This window comes from Anser cygnoides, chromosome 1 (genome assembly GCF_040182565.1).
Source record: "Anser cygnoides isolate HZ-2024a breed goose chromosome 1, Taihu_goose_T2T_genome, whole genome shotgun sequence".
NCBI lineage: Eukaryota > Metazoa > Chordata > Aves > Anseriformes > Anatidae > Anser > Anser cygnoides.
The window spans coordinates 131,677,342-131,696,429 of record NC_089873.1 but is presented as its reverse complement, the minus strand read 5'-3'; the positions used below and the strand labels follow the sequence as shown (position 1 = coordinate 131,696,429).

At 36.1% G+C, this 19,088-nt stretch overlaps 1 protein-coding gene across 10 annotated transcripts in view; it reads left to right on the top strand.

Annotated features, from left to right (window-relative positions):
- Positions 1-19,088, top strand: part of OFD1 (OFD1 centriole and centriolar satellite protein) — a 57,632-nt gene that overhangs the window by 6,047 nt on the left and 32,497 nt on the right. For all 10 annotated transcript variants that reach the window (XM_066981772.1, XM_066981779.1, XM_048066867.2 and 7 more), the window contains 11 exons: positions 1,595-1,768; positions 3,330-3,436; positions 4,271-4,390; positions 6,984-7,057; positions 7,740-7,831; positions 8,002-8,191; positions 8,880-9,010; positions 9,378-9,489; positions 11,025-11,624; positions 12,571-12,703; positions 16,624-16,724. In XM_066981772.1, coding sequence (XP_066837873.1) covers positions 1,595-1,768; positions 3,330-3,436; positions 4,271-4,390; positions 6,984-7,057; positions 7,740-7,831; positions 8,002-8,191; positions 8,880-9,010; positions 9,378-9,489; positions 11,025-11,624; positions 12,571-12,703; positions 16,624-16,724 — 1,834 coding nt within the window. The remainder of the gene's footprint in view (positions 1-1,594; positions 1,769-3,329; positions 3,437-4,270; positions 4,391-6,983; positions 7,058-7,739; positions 7,832-8,001; positions 8,192-8,879; positions 9,011-9,377; positions 9,490-11,024; positions 11,625-12,570; positions 12,704-16,623; positions 16,725-19,088) is intronic.

Below are 19,088 nucleotides of genomic sequence, written 5' to 3'. Positions count from 1 at the left end.
ATTGCACAGAAATGTTAAAATCGTAACAGGCACAATACTATGAATTATTCCACATTTTTTTTCTTCCTATAATTAAAGTCAAAGCTCTTTTGGAGACTTGTCTGTTACTTGAAGAATACTTTTTCTTTTTTTTTTTAATTTTTATTTTTTGCCACAAAATCTGTTGATTAATACTTATGCCTGGAGAATGGAGCAGATAGAATGTACTGCAGTTTATTTAAATATTTTTTTTCCATGATTTTTTGTCAAGATGAATTGTGTATTTCAATAGAAATTTTTTTTCACTGATAATCAATTAGAATGTTTAGGGACATTTTTTTAAAGGCACTCGTCTGCATATAAACTGTTTGAAGAAAACAGTTTAGCCATAATTATTAAGATAGAAAAATAGAGAGATGGAGAGCTTAAACTAAAGCCAGTACATTTTATCTCCGTTTTTCATTTGGTCTTCAGTCCCTGGTAGGCGCTGTATTTTTGTTATGTAAGAAATGCTAATTTGTGTGTTAGGTTCGTCTCAGTTTTAGCAAAGCAGAAAACTGGAGGCTTAAACAGATATAAATCACTTCTAAATTAAATTAACTTTACATGGAATTTAAATCCTTAGCAATGTGAAGTGAGTTACTGTAGGGTATTTCTAGCCCAGTTTGTGTATGTAAGTGAGGCTGTACTGACTCACCATTTTTTTCTACTTTTTCACAAATCTGTGCCTATAGGACTGAATTCCTTGATCAGACATTCCCAGTGTGCTTTTTTTCCCCTCTATAATATCCTTGTTTTCTGTAGTCTCAAACTTTTTCTGTCATTTGTTTCTAATTTTCTCATTGTTTCTCACATTCTTTTATTTTTGTATGCTCTCCATCTTATTCCAAAATTCTAATGTTATTAAAATAGTAATAATTTTATTATTTTATTAAATCTTACTATAATTCTTTATAATCCCAGTAGTTCTTGCATATATTACACCTCACACTTTTTAGGGACACATGGTTCCTACAATTCTTCTTTGCACTTGCAAAATGCGTACTTCCCTTTTTGTATGTGTTTACTTTTCTCAGCTGTGCTAAGAAGTGTGTGAGTCAGGATTTCTCTTTCTGTGCTAATGTGGAGTTACACATTCCGCATTTTCTTTTATGTCCAGATGAAGTTTTGTTTTTCCTCAGGGATTCTGGATAGGTCTGCCTCTGCTGTTCCTAGTAGCACCAGTCAAAAGCAGTTCGCTGAGAAAGAGGCAAAAACAGAGACTGTGGCAGAGGAGGAATCAAAGAGTGTGGCCGTTCCCTACCTGCAAGCAGAGCAGCACTCCTGCAATGTATTTTTCTTCATAGGTCTCTGTTTTGCTGTTTTCTAAACCTAATATTGTTTGTAAGACCTGTTTTGGGATGCTAGATAAATGGATGGAAATGATGTGAGACATGCAAATAGTGTGTGCTACCAAGATACTTTTATCACAGTATTTTATTTTCATCATACTTCCTATCAGGAAATATCCTAACAGGAAATATCCGAGAGAAATTTAGAATTGTCTGAGGAGGGATAGTCTTTGCTCTTTTGAAAAAAACACTATTTAACCCTCTCTTCCTCTTTTATGTAAAAGTTAGAACATTTTAAAGAAGTTGAAATAGCAAAGATTAAAATGGAGGAGAAAGCGCAAACCCAGAAAGAAATCTCTGAGCTACGGTATGAGTTAGAAAGGACACATCAAGCAAAGGCTGAAGCCTTGATTTCTCGTGAAAAGAATGCTATTGAGAGGCTTCAGAAACAACAAGAGGTAAAGTTCCAAATACTTTTTCTTAATCTAGTACAAAATGATGCATGAGTCAATTAAACTGTTCTTTTATCTTTGTGAGATTTACCTTCAGCTCTCATTTGGCTTGTTAGTGAAAACTTGGAAATTACTTTTGTTCTCATAAATAGGGGAACACATTCAGCAAATACAAGGATGAGTATGGGTGAGTATTTAAGTAAAGCTGGCTGGAAAAGGAACATTTCCGCTAAATAGGGCTGAATTGTAATAGATACTTTTTAATCTGTTTTAATAACCGCTAAGTTCAGATCACAGAGATTTTTTAATAGTTTATAGGACTGTTTACTCTTTTATTTCCAAAACATAGCTTTTAGTTATACTATAAATTCTTTCAATTGTTAAGAAGGACGTTAAAGTAAATGGAATATACAGTCCACGTGTTAGAGATATGACATTTCTATGTCATTAGGTGTTGAAGAGTTTCAATAGCCACTGTCTTTGCCCTAGGCTGATATCACGTTTCTCTTTCAACACTTTTTTGTTGATGAGTTATTCCTCTGGGCTGTTAACTCTTGGTGTTTTGCCAGAATAGTAACTGTTACTGCAGTATATAATAATTTGTATATAGTTCTAAATTGCTTCACTCAATATCTATTACTTTTCCGTTTCTGGAAGAGTAGTTTGCCTGCTATTCTGTTGCCTATTTGCCTGGCAATCTCCCTGCTGTCTGCAGCAGACCTTCCTATCCAAATAATTTAGTCGTCTACAATTGCTATCACCTTTCTGCTCAGGTGTGGTTGGGCTTTTTTTTTTTTTTTTTCTCCGTCAGAGCCTGTGATGGTAACAAAACTATCATTCAAATTTTTATATTATTGTATACATGTATATATGTAGCTACTACTGACCTCTTTCCCTTCTGAAAATTAAACATTTTATCAGTGCTATGTGAAATTCTTTCATTGTTATGTTCTTAGAAGCTTACAAGAAAAACCATCTATTTTATGCTATCAATCTTCATTTGTGGACACGAAATCAATTCAGTAATTAAAATAACAACAAAAAGATATAAGGATTTTGGTATTAACATGTTCATGATTGAATTTTACAGTTTGATTATATAAATTAAATTTCAATAACAGACTGCTAGTTGACTTTTATCAGTTTATCAAGTCATGTTTTATCAATTTTGGGGCATTTTTTTCACTTTTGTTTATGCAAAACATGCAAAAGAACATGCAAAATTGTTAAAAATTCAGAAGTTTGAACATGTTTATTCTGTAAATACTTGATTAACCATTTTTTCCTTTTATATAAGTTTTAGTCAGTGTAATTTCTTAAATGGAAAGTGTTTGCTGGCAGCCAGTAGTGTTCCTATCTAAAGCATTTTTATTCAGAGTAAAAGGAAAAGAAGAATTAAAAAATTATAATAGATTCTAGATGTTATATAAAATTATGACTATGAATGACTAATAATTTTTGGAATTCCTCAAGGGCCTCAAGAAGGTCCTTGAAAGTTTGAGTGTGTTAAATGATAGATACTGTATACAGTGTGAAGTAAAACTAAAGATAATATTTTGTGATTCAGATAGAAGCAAAGGAAGTTTATGCTCAGAGACAGAGTCTGCTGAAAGATATTGAAGTCATGAGGACAAGAGAGGCAGAACTGAAGCAAAGAATCGAGGCATTTGAAATGTAAGTTGCCGAAGGCCATATACAATGCTACGTGTTGTTCTTCTTCTACAAAGCATGCTTCATGATGTTGCTGCTTCTGTGAAGCTGAAATTGATTTTTATATACCCCACAAGTTGTGTTTGCGGTATTGTATGCTGCCTCTGTTATGAGAGGTACTTCATACAAAGAGAAGCTTTTTTATCTGTTCCCTCTCATCCAACCAGAATAATGCAGCATGACTTTGGAGACAAGGAGCCGTATGTTTGCTTTGAAGTTCTAAAATTAAAAACAAAACAACTGACACAGTATACAATTCTGAGTCATGAGGCATGTATATGATATTTTGTTTCTTTAGTCTTATTTTTTCTACTGCTAGGACTGTTAGCCTTAATACGATGAGTTTTACTTGGTTAAATCAGAAAATAACTAAACCGGTTTTGGCTAGGTTTTTAATAGTACTTACTCTGTCATCTGTTTTATATAGCAAAATAAGCATCACACTAATAACTTGTGGCTTTTTTTTTTTTTTTTTAACAAGCCAGCAGAGGGTGCTGACAGCGCTCAGCACTATCTCTGAAGGCTTTCTGGTGTGGGAAGCTGAACTAGGGTTACCCCGGGATAGCTTCATAATTGATTGGTACTGGATTTTAATTAGGGCAATTTAGTTTGTGTCACATTTCCTTGTTCTTAATGAATTGCAGTGACAGGTTCTGATCATAATGTTAAATTTCTAAGGTGTTCCTAGCACACACATCACCCTTTGATGTCACTGTTATTTTAAGAAAAAAAACATATACTTAAAAAAATTAAGTTTTGGCTTTGTAATCAGTCTTTGTGTATTTATGATTGTTTCAGCACTCAGAAACTTCAGGAAGAGAAAAATAAAACTATTGATGATGCACTTCGACGTCGGGAGGTTGCTGTGAAGAACATAGAGGAGTCTTATGACCAGAAGCTTAAGACTGAACTTCTAAAGTAATTTTTTATTTGTCTCTAATAGGACATGTACTAATTCCTAAGAAAACAGAATAATACATTCTAGAGGATTTATTTGACTAATGTAACAAAGCAAGGACTTTAAAATGTTCACTTATGTTCTTGTTTTAGTTGGCTAGAATTATTTATATATTTTATTATCTCTTTGCTAGTGAAACAAAGTGTTCTTTCAGGTTCAGAAAATGCTCGCTATAGAAAATAATTCTCTTTTGATTATAGGTTATATTATTTTTGTGGCTTAAATTCTGCCTTGTTATATGGGGAAGAGATGTCAGATAAGTTGCATGTTTAGACAAGAGGATTTGAACCAGTATTAGTGAGTTTGTTTGACCAGAATTTAAAGAACTGACCTTTCTATGGACACAAAAAAAGCATGGAGGTTAAATTAACCTAAAGAGGTGTCGGAGATTTCTTGGAAAAGGGGTGCGAGAGACACCAGCCCATATTGCAAACAGATTAGTTCTTCATTAAGGTTTAATGCCTCCACATTTTGGGGGTCTCTGTTGTAGATCACCCTGTCTTAATGACTGTAATTGACTTGAACATGGTTTCAAAGAATTTGCCTAGAAATGCTCTTTGAAATACTCATCTGTGACCGCTTTTGAGGTGTTGCAGTGGATATATCCTTTGCTACTGCACTTGCTTTGAGTGCTGTGGTCACTTGAATGTTCCTTGATGCCTCGGTGCAGGCAGGTGCTCTCAGTATGTTATTGCTCATGCTTATATCATGGCATGAAACAGTCTTCCAGTTAGGAAAGTAAACCAAATGACTGAGTTATCACGACTTTTTTTTGCAAGCCAAGTATCAACTGTTCGTATCAGCCATCAGTAAACAGTAAGTAGAATCTCTGCTAGTGTGTCTTTATTTAAATTGCAGAGGAAAGATGTAAAGAGTAGGTTTTGATAAGAATGATTTCTCAGCTGGAATTGAGTAGATAACAGGGTTTTGTCAGAGAACAATGAAATGCTGAGCTAATTGGCTCACCCTACCTTATGTTATCCAGTTAACTGCTAACAGCTAGTTACAGATAATACTTGTAAAGTGCTTTTGGTTCATGAGGAAAGGGAAATTATTTTAAGGATTAACAGTTGCTTACTTTGTTCTATCAATTTAAAAAGTGTTTTAGGCAAGCTGCAAGTGCTCAGGAAGATAAAATCCTTGTCCCAAATCCTCAATGAAAGGTAGCACAGAGCTGCTATTTATTGTATAGAAATAATGATGTTTGTTGGGAAAGGAATATTTTATTTCTAGGATAAACTTTAAAAGTAATACTTGCAAGAAGGATCTGACTGGTCTGGGTCATTTACACAAATGCGTTTATAATTTCTGTTCCAGTCATACAAAATGCTGCTCGTTCTTAGCTCCTATAGATTGTCATAAAATTGACCGGTACAGTTGGGTGACTGGGCTGTGAATAGCAGTATATCTGGGCAGTGCTCAGCGTCTAGCTGGTGGCTGATGGCATGCAGAGTGCCCCTGGGGCCAGTACTGTCCTGTACCGTTCAGTACCTTCGTCCGTGATCTGGATGATGACACTGTGCATCCTCGGCAACTTTGAACACGAGGCTTAATTAAGGGGAATGGCTGCCACAACAAATGGCAGCGTTTCAATGCAGACGGACTTTGATAAGCTTGGGGATGGTGCCAACATAAATCTCAGGAATTTTAACAAGAAGAACCCACAAAGCTCAGCACTCGGGACAGAGTATCCTTCTGCAGTGGTGCAGGTGGGGAAAAGGAACGGACCGAGCAGCTGCCTTTCTGAAAAGGACACAGGATTTACAGTGAGTGCCAGGCTGACTGTGATCCACCAGCGTGCTCTGGCAAATCAGGCAAACAGCATGATGGGTGACATTAGCAGCAGCCAACAAACTGAGGGGAATTACTGTCCCCTTAAGCTACTGGTGAAGACTACACTAGGAATACCATACTGAGTTTTAGGCTCCTCAGTTCAATAGAGTTGTGGAGAAATTGTGGAGTGCCTGGAAAGGGTCTGTCAAGACCCTTATGTAACTACCAAATGTGACCTATGAGGACAAGTTGAGGGAATGCAGCTTCTTTAGCCTGTTGCAGATGAGCCTAGATGATCTGGTTGTACCCCACAGCTGCTTGAATTTTTCACTCATTTTTATAGTTATTTTGTAGCATATTTTATATGTATTTTGTAGCATGCAAATGCCAGACAATGTAACAGGACTGGGCCAATAAACCGTGGCTTGAGAGGTTGAGGTGGGACATAGAGAAATTTTTATTTTACTGAGAGGGTAGCGCAGCATTAGCACAGGTCACCCAGGGAGTTGGTGGATTCTACATCCTTTGAGATTTTCAAGAGTTGTTGAGGAAAAAAACATGACTCACCTGATTTGATGTTGGTGGTTGACTTGCTTCTTAAGCAGGTGGTTGAACAGAGTGAGTGGCAGGACCCTTTCCAGCTGTTTACATGATTGTGCAAACTAATTTTAACAAATAATTGTGTGATTATAGCTTAGTTTTGGCAAAGACTAGAGTTTACACAAACACACGTGCATTTATACACACGGACTTTGGGCACATAATTCTTTTTACTTCTAGATATCAGCTTGAATTAAGAGAAGAATACATATCCAGAACTAATAAAGTTTCTGAAGATGAGAAAAAAAATAAAGGTAACCATCTGAGTTTAATAAAGTAGCTGTTTAAAGCATTTACTACCTAGGATCAAAACACTTGTTACTACACAGTAACAGCGTTCAGTAACGCTGGTGTAAGTGGCAAAAAAGCCATTAACCTAGTCTTTGAAAAACATGTAGCAGGATCCGATGGCAGGTCAGCAACTCCTTGCAGTATAACAGTTTAATATACAGTGGGAGCCACGAGCTGGTGCTTCACACGAAGGCTGCAAGGCCTCCTGCTTTTTCAGTTTCCCAGATTCCTCATAAGTTCTAGCAGCTCATTCATTCTGTAATTGAACTCTGGTACACTCTGGTTGAATTGTTGCCAGTTTCTACATTTATTGTACACAAGATGTTTAACTGAAGCTTGAGAAGAGAGCTGGGACGGATAGCATATTTAGACTTCTAAGTTAGGGTCATGCGAAAGAAATGATGTATTGTGTGTATGAATTTGATTTAATTAGTTCTGAAGTAGTACACATGCATATATGCACGCACACGCAGTGATTTACTTAATTTTGAAGGTGTGTGTAAGCATACATGACATTCAGTCATTTTTTAAGCATTGAATTGAAACTGAATGTTGGACTTAGCACCTTAAACTATTTTTTTTCTGATACTTTTTAAAATATAATTATCTATTAATTTAATTCAGCATTTGTAATCCTTCCTGCAGAGAAGGCTATGCTTTTGCATGAAGAAGCCGTTGCTATTAATTCAAAAAAGGAGGAACTCAAGCAAGCTGTATCACGCACAAAAGAGCTTGAGGTAATTGTAAGCATGAATTTAGAGAAGCTGTATTGTAATGAGTGCATTTGAACTACATTTAAAAAAAAAAGTGAAATAAAATTCACTGTTAAGTAGTATTAAAAGGAAGTAAGTAACAGTTTTCCTTGAGAAACAACTTCGTAAGCTTCTAAACTGTTCTTTGTCTGCAGCTGGATTTGGAGTCAGTGAAAGCTCAGGTTCTGTTGGTAAATAAACAGAATCAGCTGTTGACAGAAAAACTGAAAGAGGTGTCAGACTATCCTTTGCTAAAGGAGGAGAAACTGGAGCTCCAAGTGCAGAATAAACTACTTAGGCAACAGCTGGATGAGACTCGCAGTGAGAACCAGCATCTTCGAGACAGTGAGTGTGAATAATTTAGTAATTTTCTTGTTTGTGTTTCCCTGCAAGTATTTCTTTAGAAATGCTTCTTCATTAAAATGCATTCTTTGTATTATGTTTACTAGTAGTTTGCGCTAAACCCCAAATAATGTTAGTGTAAAATGAATCAAAGTCCTAAATGTTAGAAGTTTTTCTTCAATATGTCTGTATAATAGAAATCCTGAATTAAGTGGTAGCTATAATAATAACACAAGGAATATCCCTTACATCTTTTGAAAAAGAGAAGTACAATATTTCCAACAGTAGTGTTAGTATGCTTAGTAATGGCAAAAGGAACATTGCTTTTTTTTTTTTCTTAAGGGCTCACCTGACTAGTTAGCAGATGATGTGTATTTCTAATGTGCATCCAAGATTACTAGAAAATAGAGATGTATGTACCCAGTTAGGTAGGAATGTGTATTTTTCTTCCATAATAGGAAAATCTGGGTCTAGTCCTTAAGCAACTATGCTAAAAAAAAAAAAAAAACTTCAGTCCTTTGTAAAAGGAAAAAAAAAATCCACAGGTACTTTATTCAAACAAAGCCTAGTTTTAAAATACTTTGTTAAGTGCTTGAAAATAAATCGTCTTTAAGTTTGTAGGTGTATCTTATAGAAAAGTGCAAGCTTGCCATTCTCTGTCTGACTGTCTGGTATTTCTCTTTTCGGGAAGAATTGGCCCAGCCCTCAGTGGAGCACCTGGCCTGCCAGGCAGAGCTGAGGAGGGTAGAACGTTCCAGGAGGCTGGCACTAGATGAATTTGAAAGTGATAAGCAGTTTTTGGAAAAGCAGCTACAAAGTGAGGTAAATGATTGTTTATTAATGATTTGAGTTCTTTCTTCTTCTTGTCGTGTTGCTAATGTTTATCTGTGTACCTGTGCAGGCTGTTCTTTCTGCATGTAGTTATGGGAATGGTTTGTTCTCTGCTTATTTTTATGTAAACAACTTAAAAAAAACAACCAACCAAAAAAAACCCACCCACAATAAAACAACCAGCCAAAGTAAATCTTTCCAAGCCACTAAGTTGTCAGCTCTGGCTTTCAGTGGGATACTATGTATATATATGGTTTTGCTGGACCTGAAAAACGATTAGAAGGACACAAGTACTCAAACAGTTCAGGTTGTTCTATTTGTTTGAATTATATTTTTTGTTTCCCCTGATCTTCTTTAGGTTGAGCGTGCTGCCCAGTTAAAGACCCAACTGTTGGACTCTGAAGCTACTGTAAGGAAGTTAAATGTGCAGGTTGAGGAACTGAAACTACAGTTGAAACAAACACAGGCAGGTTTGTGTCTTATACCAAAGAAGTCCTTTACAAAGTTCACTTACCTAACCAGTATAAGAACTTCCAGATGCTTAAAAGAGCTAGAGTTGCGTGGAAGTAATATGCCACCACTGAGTAGTTTCAAGTCTAAACATTGAAACATTTCAAGTTGAAAATCAAAATCTATTTAAAAGCCCAGTTTAAAATGCAGCCTGATTACAACTTTCCTTCCTTTCAGAAAACAAACATATAAGAGGAAGGGAAAGTGTTCCGCCCTGATCATTAATAAGTATATATTTATATATATAAAGCGTCTCTCATCATATTGATAAACACTCTTGCTTTTTTTTTTTAATATATTTTTTTTATTGCCTATGTTTTTCCTCAGTATAAAGACATTAATATTTGGTGATAACATAATCATGTTTTTCCAGGGGGGGAATTGTGTTTTAATGCATTTTGATTCTTGAATGTTTGTAATAAGAATAATCAGTTTGAAATTATATTGAATATCTCACAATTTTAAACCTAACTTTTAAAGTTGTTATCAAAGCTAATAACTTAAGCACCTTGCGTAGTCATTAAGAAGACAAAGGCGCTTTGTAGAGCAATTCAGTCTGCTGAAGAAATGGTGTTCTAAAGGTGCCTGTCAAACTGATATCAAGTATGATAAGTTTAAGTTTTGGTACATATATTTTATTTTGAAATATGTAATTGAATTCTGCAATGATTATACATTACATACAATGTGTTCCACCATAGTTCAGTATATGCAATACTTTATATGATTGTTTAGACCAATATGTACGTCTTCATATGTGTTATTACTCTCAGTACTATTTGGAATTGGAAATTCATCAGTATGAAAACAGCAAATATATTTTAATTTAGTGACAAAGTACTGCATGGACTTCCATTTTGCATCAGAGTTAAGGATGTCATTGAAGAAACCATATAGGTAGAATGAAAATAATGCGGTCATTTTGCTGAGAATGATGCAGCCCTATACATGGGTCTTTTGCTTACTGAAACACACAAGTGCAATCCAGGCAGCAGAAAGCCCTGAAAATTTCCATTTAACTGATAATTTTTGAGGAATACTTATTTAAAACAAAACAAAACACATTACATTTATGCTATGTTACTTTTTCCCAAGTTCTTTTTGATCTAAATAGAAGTGGACTTTTGGCCTGCCCTGTGTCCATCACCCTTTAACATTGGATATAATTTGTCCTGCGTGGTGCCATTTTTATTATTCTTTTAAACACGATTTAAGAAGTAACAGTGTAAGAATGTTTAGTAAGTGTGTATTTTTCAGGTAAGTTTTTACATGAAACAATTATATATACAATAAATTAATATCAATGATAACTTGCAGCTATGCAACTACATAAAAATACACATTTAAACCAATACATTAAACTCTCAAAATTTAAATAAATTGCATGTTAAAATCATTTTGATCAAATTGGAATTTAAATGCCACACTTTATAATTTCTGTTTAGTTATGTGCATCTCTCTGTCTTAACTGTCACTCACATTCTTGGTCATTTAGCTCTGGAAAATGAAGTGTATCGGAACCCCAAGCCTTCGCTTGTTGATCGTTCTGTCATTGACTTCATTGATGATAGAATTGTACCTCATGATATTTATGTGGACAGCACATTCCTGAAGAATCCCGTTATGAGTGATGTCGTGAAGGGAAATGCTGTGCCAAGAGTTGGCTACCGTCAGCAATTACAGACGCGCAGTGCTTCTCCAGATTCTGACCTGGAGTGTATGGCGCAAACCCGGGCTAGAATAAAAGAACTAGAAAAAGAGGCAGAGTATTTGGAAGAAGCCTACAGAAACTACCAACACAGAGTAATGCAGGATACAGCTGCAAGCAGAACACCGAGAAAGATGCAGTCCCCTTTACTTCTACAGTGTGCCCCCTTGACTACACAGCATGAACTTTTAGAGGATAATCCTAGCTCCCAGCATTCCCCTGTGAGCAGTCCGAGAGGTGATAAATACATTGGAAGATCTGGGCAGCCTGATGGCTTTAAAAATCCTTCAACGCCACCACACAGAGGAACACCTTCTTCAAGATGCCTTTCTTCTACTCCTGTTTCCAAATTGGAAAGAGTTCTTAGTAATAAGAAACTTTCAGATGGTAAGTTACGATAGCTACTATGGGACCTTTCTGGAGTTGTGCTTATTGTTCCTCTTGCATGACTGGAACAGTAAGATTTAGCAGTGATAGTCTTTCACTCATTCATTATTTGCTAAGGGGCAGGAAAATCGCAGACTCACAGCATGGCTGAGGCTGGCAGGGCCCTCTGGGCTCACCTGCTCCAAGCCCTGCCCAAGCAGGGACACCCAGAGCAGGCTGCCCAGGGCCATCTTCAGGTTGTTGTTGAAGATCTCCAAGGAGGGAGAATCCACAGCCTTTCCCGTGCCAGTGCTTGCTCACTCTCACAGTAAAGACATGCTGCCTGAAGTCAGAGAAAGTCAGAGACAAAGTGTGCTGGCTGTTAGGAGTATCAGTTCTTTGTGGAAACAGTCACTGAGGAAGTACATGGAGGGAGGCTACACACACTGCATTCAATTCAGGTAGTATTAAAGATGAGACTATTCCATAGTATTTGCAACAAGTGTAATCCTATGATATGCGGAGATTCTTTTAAAAGCTGATATTCAGTATAACTGCTTTGGGACATTAAACTGTGTAATTACATTTAATCATCTATTTTCTTATCTTTTCATGTAGCTATTGTAGTTACATGTGCACAAGTAACATGAAGACTGCTTCATCTGGCTTCTGTTAAATTCTTACTTTATTTATTTTTTTTAATTCTCTTTATTTGTGGGTCACCGGCAGATTTGAAATGACAGACTCTGCTGTTTGAGCCAATTTGCTGTTTTCATTATCAGGTCCTACCCTGTTCGAAATAACCAGTACGAGAAAATTCGTATTTAGCCCTATAGGTCTGAATGTTAACTTCCCTATAGTGGCGGTGTGTGCATAGTGCAATTACACGTGTTGTGAAAAAGTCTTATCTGAGAAGTAGTAGGATAAATACTGACTAATATAAACTATATGTTTTTTTATTCTGCAGACATCAGTGACTTGTACCTTGCCTCTTCCCAGCAGAGTGTTGACCAGGTGCTTTCTCCTATTTCAAAGCCACACGTCCTTTCATGTTCTGAGTCTGTTTCTTCCTCACCATCCAGTCACAGAGAGAAAATCAGGTAATATCATTTACAAAGCAACATTTTTAACGTTTAAAAAAAACAAACAACATACATCTGTTCATGGTGATAACTGCTTTAATAATTCAAATAAGCCATGATTTTATAAGTTAAAACTGTTCTAAAGACAGATAAGGATTTCCATCTTTAGAATATTTTCTCCCTTTCCCAATCCCTTTCCCTTTTTTCCATTTAAAACTTTTCATGTGTCAGTGTTCTGATGAACTTTTGAAACCACTGGATGCTGTTACATAAAGCAAAGTGTGGTTTGGAGCCTTGTATTTCAAGAGTGCTTGAAATTTGTTGTGTCAGTTAGACCTTCAGTTTGATCTTATTTCCTTACGCAGTAGGCCACATTCAGACAGCTGAATGAAAGTTTCATTGCTTACAAATGAATATTCCGTTAATCACTAATTTTGGAAAACTTGCTTTCTAAAAGTAAATCTGTGGCATGCAAGTCAGTTGTTTAATTCTGTATAAGAGCTTTGAAAAAATCTTGATTAATAAGAAATTATATTTTTTTAATGTGTGAGGAATGTGTGTTTGACTTTAGACGTGGTAATCTTTATGGGTAGGTTCAGTTCAGCCTGGTAGGTAAGGACTTCAATATCAAGCTCTTTGAGGTATATCTGAGTTTTCTTGGTGTCCAGTAACTTTGGACCATCTGCCTGTAACGTGCTGCAAATGGGAAAGTGAAGGTACTGCAGTGGCCAGTGAGTTATCACATGGTCTGTTTTTGCCCTTGTGTGAATTAACTGAATGTGAACGTATTTTTAGCAGTTTGCTTTCATGAGCTCTATTGGGATTTAGCAGTTTTGATTCTTCTAGTAGGCTTCTGTGTCATCTATATACATATGATCCTGATAAGACTAGTGAGAAGTCCTGCTGAAATTGTGGACTGACTTGAGAACAAACTTAATTTCAGAAAACAATGTTGAGACTTGAAAGGGGTAAACTTCATGTTTCAATGACTTGAAATTATTGTTTCAATGACAAACTCATCACAAATTCCTGTCCAAAGTAGTGATAATCTCTCATCTATCCCATATCAAAACAGTCCTTTTGCATATGCTTGATGTTCGAAAGCTATCAAGGTTATATCTGATACACACAAAAACCTTTAATAAAAAACAAAACAACAACAACCTACCACCACTAATTCATTGAACAATTCTCATTCTCTTCCATCATATCTCTGTTTTTCACATCAGTGACCTTTCCTCCGCTGATTGAAACTCAGTAGTTTCTGATGCTTGTTTAAGAACGTAAATCAAGACTGTTGTACATTCTCACTTCAGTAGAAAGTTGTAATGCTGATGTGTTTTTTCTCTGAAAAGTATGTTCCTGTGCCTGTATAACTTCTTTCAGAATAGAAATCTGCACTCTCCCTTGCACGTAGGAAGGAGAAAGGTAGCAGAGCTTTTCTTTTTTCCTGTGTGTTTTAAGATCTATGCTGAGTAACTCCAAAAAAGTAATCTACTTTCCAAGACTGAGAATCTTGAGTACGTCTTCAGGAAAAAAAATAATGAGTATTTCATATATAATATGTTTTTTTCCCAGGAAAAGGCACTTGAATCAGTCTTACACATCCTTCTAGATTTGATGGTTGAAGAAAGATGGTTCGTTGTGGGGCAGCTCTAGCTGGCATTCACAGGGCTTTATTTTCTTGCTATCCAGTCCTTCGTGCACGTTTAATGTAGAGAGGATCTCTGCTATCGTTAGAATTTGGGGAGAGCCTTGAAGTTCTTGGCCTTGAAAAGAAGCTGTTGGGATTTCTAGAAACTGTGAGATTAGTTCTGACTTAGCTTGGTGTCTGCCTTTAAGTGGCCGTTTTCTTTGTCTATTCATTCACATTTTCTACAGTATGCAAAAGATTTGCTGTGTTGGGACAGAACTTACAAACTGAAGGTTGTGTTAACCTCCATGTTAAGGTTATTTGGGAAAATGCTTCAGTGCTGTGAGGAAGCATACTTCTTGGAAGGATGTTGTGGAGTCTCAGCTTTACAAAAGGGAATACATACGCTGTGGGAACAGTAAGCAGTAGGAGCAAGTTGTGTTACAGAGAACAGGCCAGGGCCTATGGGTGGTAGTTGCTTTCCTGGGTTCCTCATGACAAAGCAAGGATATATAGTCCCAATAGCTTTCTTGGACTTGCTGCTTTCCCAAGACTTTCTTAACAGGGAAAACATTCTTTTGTTGAGTATTTTGGAATTTCTTGTGCCTTGGACTGTTTTTTGTTGCACGAAATATTTGAGAAATGCATGTGTGGGCTTTTCCAGTTATTTACTCTCATTATTAGCAAATGCCACATCATTGATGTGCATTGTGGGATTAGTTTATGACCTGCAGATTTTAATTGGCAATGGGAATTTATGTGAAAAGAAAAGAAAAGAAGATGTTGTAACACCAGTAAGCCATTAAGCTAGGCCTCTGTCAGTGGGGAACAGCAATTGCTTCTGTGACTAGGAGATCCTTGTTTATTTGTGTTTAAAAATATGAGTGGTATGAAGGAAGCCAATAAATACAGACAGGAAGACTAGAGTTATAAGGCAGATTATTATCTAAACCATTCCTTTTTCATGTGGGACTGAAGAAGCTGATTGTGAGGGTTGTTACCAGTTTTAGGCTAAAAAGTTAATTTTAGACTTTAATAAAACAGATAGTGGAGGTTGTTTTTTGACTCTAATGGTCATTTTAAGTATAACTCCTGCAATTTATTTGGTGTTGATTGGCACATCAATATTGTTTTATGAAGCACTGATGTGAGGTACAGTCCAGGGTTTGGTCGTCAACATTGACAAAACAGATTTTGAAAATTGTTTGGAAGTACACATGTGTAATGATCTTAATGAGGCAGGGCTCTTCTTCTCTTTGCTAAGTCTGTGGCAGTGTACTGAGTGTCTTCCTAGCAGTGCTACGGGATACAGTATTGAATGTGGCATGCATGTTCTTGAGACTAAAAACATGGACTTCCAAAAACTTGGAGTTCCACCTACTTTGCTGTGTTAAATTTACAGAATGTTTTTTGCCACTGATGTTATCGAACCATCCTTCTGAAAATGCAGATCTATTTTTTTTTCCCAGACTTAACTGTTTTTATTGAACATGCCTCGTTATTGGGGTATGTATTTTTTTTCTCTACTTTTGCCCACAGGGAAGTCTTGAATTGCTTAGAAATTATAAGCACAAACATATTTATGGAACAATGTACACCAGCAACAGCTGGTGTGAAGTAAGCTCCTTTATAAAGAGCTGCTGATGAATTCGTGACCTGTACTATTTTTCTATTCTGATTCTGGTCACAGTTTAGTAGCAAGGTCACATGGGAGATATTGTTCTTTCACATCATCTTTCTGATCAGATAAACGGGGATTTAGAATGAGGGCACTAACCCCATTTTTCATAGAACCCAGATTTTCACCCCTGAATACATGTTTTGCCAGACACCTAATCCTAATGCATTTCAAACGCATCTGTTAAAGTGACATGAAAGTGGGAATTAGATTAACACAGAGCCAAAAAAAGGCAATTTTAAAAATTTCAGTTGTCTGTGTGTCACGCTTTGTCGTATTTCTCGTTTTTTTTTTTTTTTTTTCTTATTCTTCTTTATGCCTTTTGAGTGTGTATATTGTTTTAATCTAATAGCTTTATGTCACATGTAGGCCTTGGGGAAAGGCTGCAGGGGCAGCACCTTATCAGAGTGATGGAGCTGTCATTTGGTAAAAGTTAGAGAACTGTATTTAAATACCTTGACTTTGGAGGCAGAAAGTTGTAGCATTGTGCTGTTACAGGTTTTACATTAGGTTTAGTCTGTTGCTGTGCATGTGAGTAAGCCTTGTATTTAAATCTCTGGTAGTTATTTGCTTAAAGGATTTAGTGTTTGTATTTATTCAAATTGTTTACTTTCCTCCTTCTTTCAGACTTCAGAATCAACAAATAGATAACCAAGATTTGAGCAGTAACCCCAAACCAGAGAAACTACTATACGAGGACCTTGAAGAACACGTTTCTTCTCTTGAATGTAAGTTTTAGTGCATTTTAAATGGTTTATTTGACACCATAGGGCTTAACAGTTGGAAGACTATTGTCTTGAACAGGTTAGGACTATAGTTGAAGAAAATAAGAAAAAAGAAACTGTCTCAGGTGATGAAAGATTATTTTTCTTCATATTTGCGTCTTTAGAGGAGAAGGATATGGAGAAATAAGTAGATACTAAAATCCATTTGGTTCTGAAATTTGGGAACATACTTTTTGTTCAGAAATCTTGCATAACCTTGTTCTGATTAATGCACTGTCTGACAGTGTTGCTTCAGAATGTTTTAAAATGGTGTAGGATTTTTTTTTCCTTTCTAAAGCAAAGTGTACGAGTATATGAACTAACCTGAGGCCCTATTATATGTGCTGCATAAAATAAAATCACAAGGAGTGTTTTTCGTGGTCCAATATCAGAGCACTATTACCAAGTTGTAGCTCTGAAGATAAATTTCTGCAGCAGTCAGTATTGTTGTTGATTTCTCCTTCGGTAACCGAGGATTAAGTAGTGTTACAAGTTAGAGATTACTTCAGAATATCTCAGAGTGCACTTGGAATGTATGGTTAAGTTACTGAAATGTGGATTTATCTTTTTTTTTTTTTCCTTCTGAGAGGAGAATTTTATTTATTTACATTTTTTGGTCTACATTGCAGGAGGAATTCTGGCATTATGTTGTGTTTCATTTTGTGTGCTACAGAAATGTTTCCTTCTTTTTCATATGCTGGAGTTAGGCATGCAGAGTCAGTTTTAGAAAATTTTGCATCCAAGTAAGGTCCTGTAGAAAGAGGAGGATTATAAAAGTTTATGTACTTTATAGAAGACAGAAATAGAAAGTTATTGGCTTTATTTCCTAGTTTTTCAGCATTTGAATAACCCATTAATGGTGGGCCTGAGCAGCTTTATCTCCCATGAAACTGTAAGTTTAAAGTAAGTGAAATTATCAATGGGAAGGATGTGAACAGTATGCTTTAACACCTTTCTCATATCCAAATTTTGTTGCGTCTGTAAACTCTTGAGGCTGACGGAGAGATGTCACGGGGTCATACATCATTCATGAATTCATAGTTGGTGAGGAGCTGATTATTATATGGGAGAGAGAACAATAGTTTGAAAAAAAATACTCCTAACTGGTGAGTGTTTTCCTGAGTCTGAGACTGGCCTGTTCCTTTGGGTGCAGTTAGGTCATATGGAAGATGAAGCGATGCCCCTGCTCACTCTCCCGAACCCGTGAGAATGCAGCAGTCAGTATTTTAAAAACAAACCGACCAAACAAAAAAGCTATTGTTTGTGTACTCAGCGAATGTGCTGTTTGTTACTCTTCAGTGATAACTAGTGGAAGCTGATGACTAATCTATGCATTTCTCCTTGAAGCTTTACTCAGTACATTTTTTTTTAAATTTACCTCATTCAGTATTCTTTTTATGAGCTTTAAATGCATTATTTTAATGTGAACCAAGCCTGTAACCACTAATGGTTTCTACTCATCTCATATTTTGATTCATTTGTTGACTTTCACATTAGAGACTTTTATGAACACATTAAATATTTCAATTTTATTTTATTACACATATGAATAGATTGGCATTTTCTTGGCAGTTAGGCCTGAGTAGCTGCTGTGCTCAAATAGCTTACCACTGTATCATTTAGTGACATGCCGTAGTCAGAAGTAATAACTGCAAGAGATTGCACATACCAGTGATATCTAAATTAGCAGTACTTTACTTGATTCAGACTGCATCAAAAAAACAACCATTCTCAGCATGTAGAAGGAAATCAGAATGGCTAAAATGGGGAGATGGTAACGCAGGAGAAATTACGGGGAGGAGAAGAATGTAAAATCTAAGTATACAGAGCATAAGATATAATGAAGGAATGAGAGAAGAAGGAGAAAGGTTGACGAGACTAGAAAAAAACAATGGAGGGAAGGAGATATCACAGAATATGGTATACGGGAGATACCAGAAAATACGGAGAGCCTTTTAATCCTGCTGTGAGTGAGCTCTAGCAAGAAAAGATTGGGATTTCTGTGGGCACTAATGGCTTTTAGGTATGTGCTCGTCTTAAGGATATAATGCATCTCTTGCTGTCCACCCTTACATAAAGGAATGAAGGTGTATGAAGTGTTACCTTTTTTTCTTTTTACTTTGCAGAATGGTAAATGTTAACATGATTCTCACTATATTGTTTTGTTTATTTGTTTTTTCTGTTTGTGTGGTTAACAGGCTCTTAGAAGTTAGATATAATATTTAACAGGAACCTACTTGTGATAGCAATTTTTTGACTGTTTAAACGTTACATATACCTTGAAACATACTGATGCTTCATACAGAAACAGTTTTGATGTTGAAAACC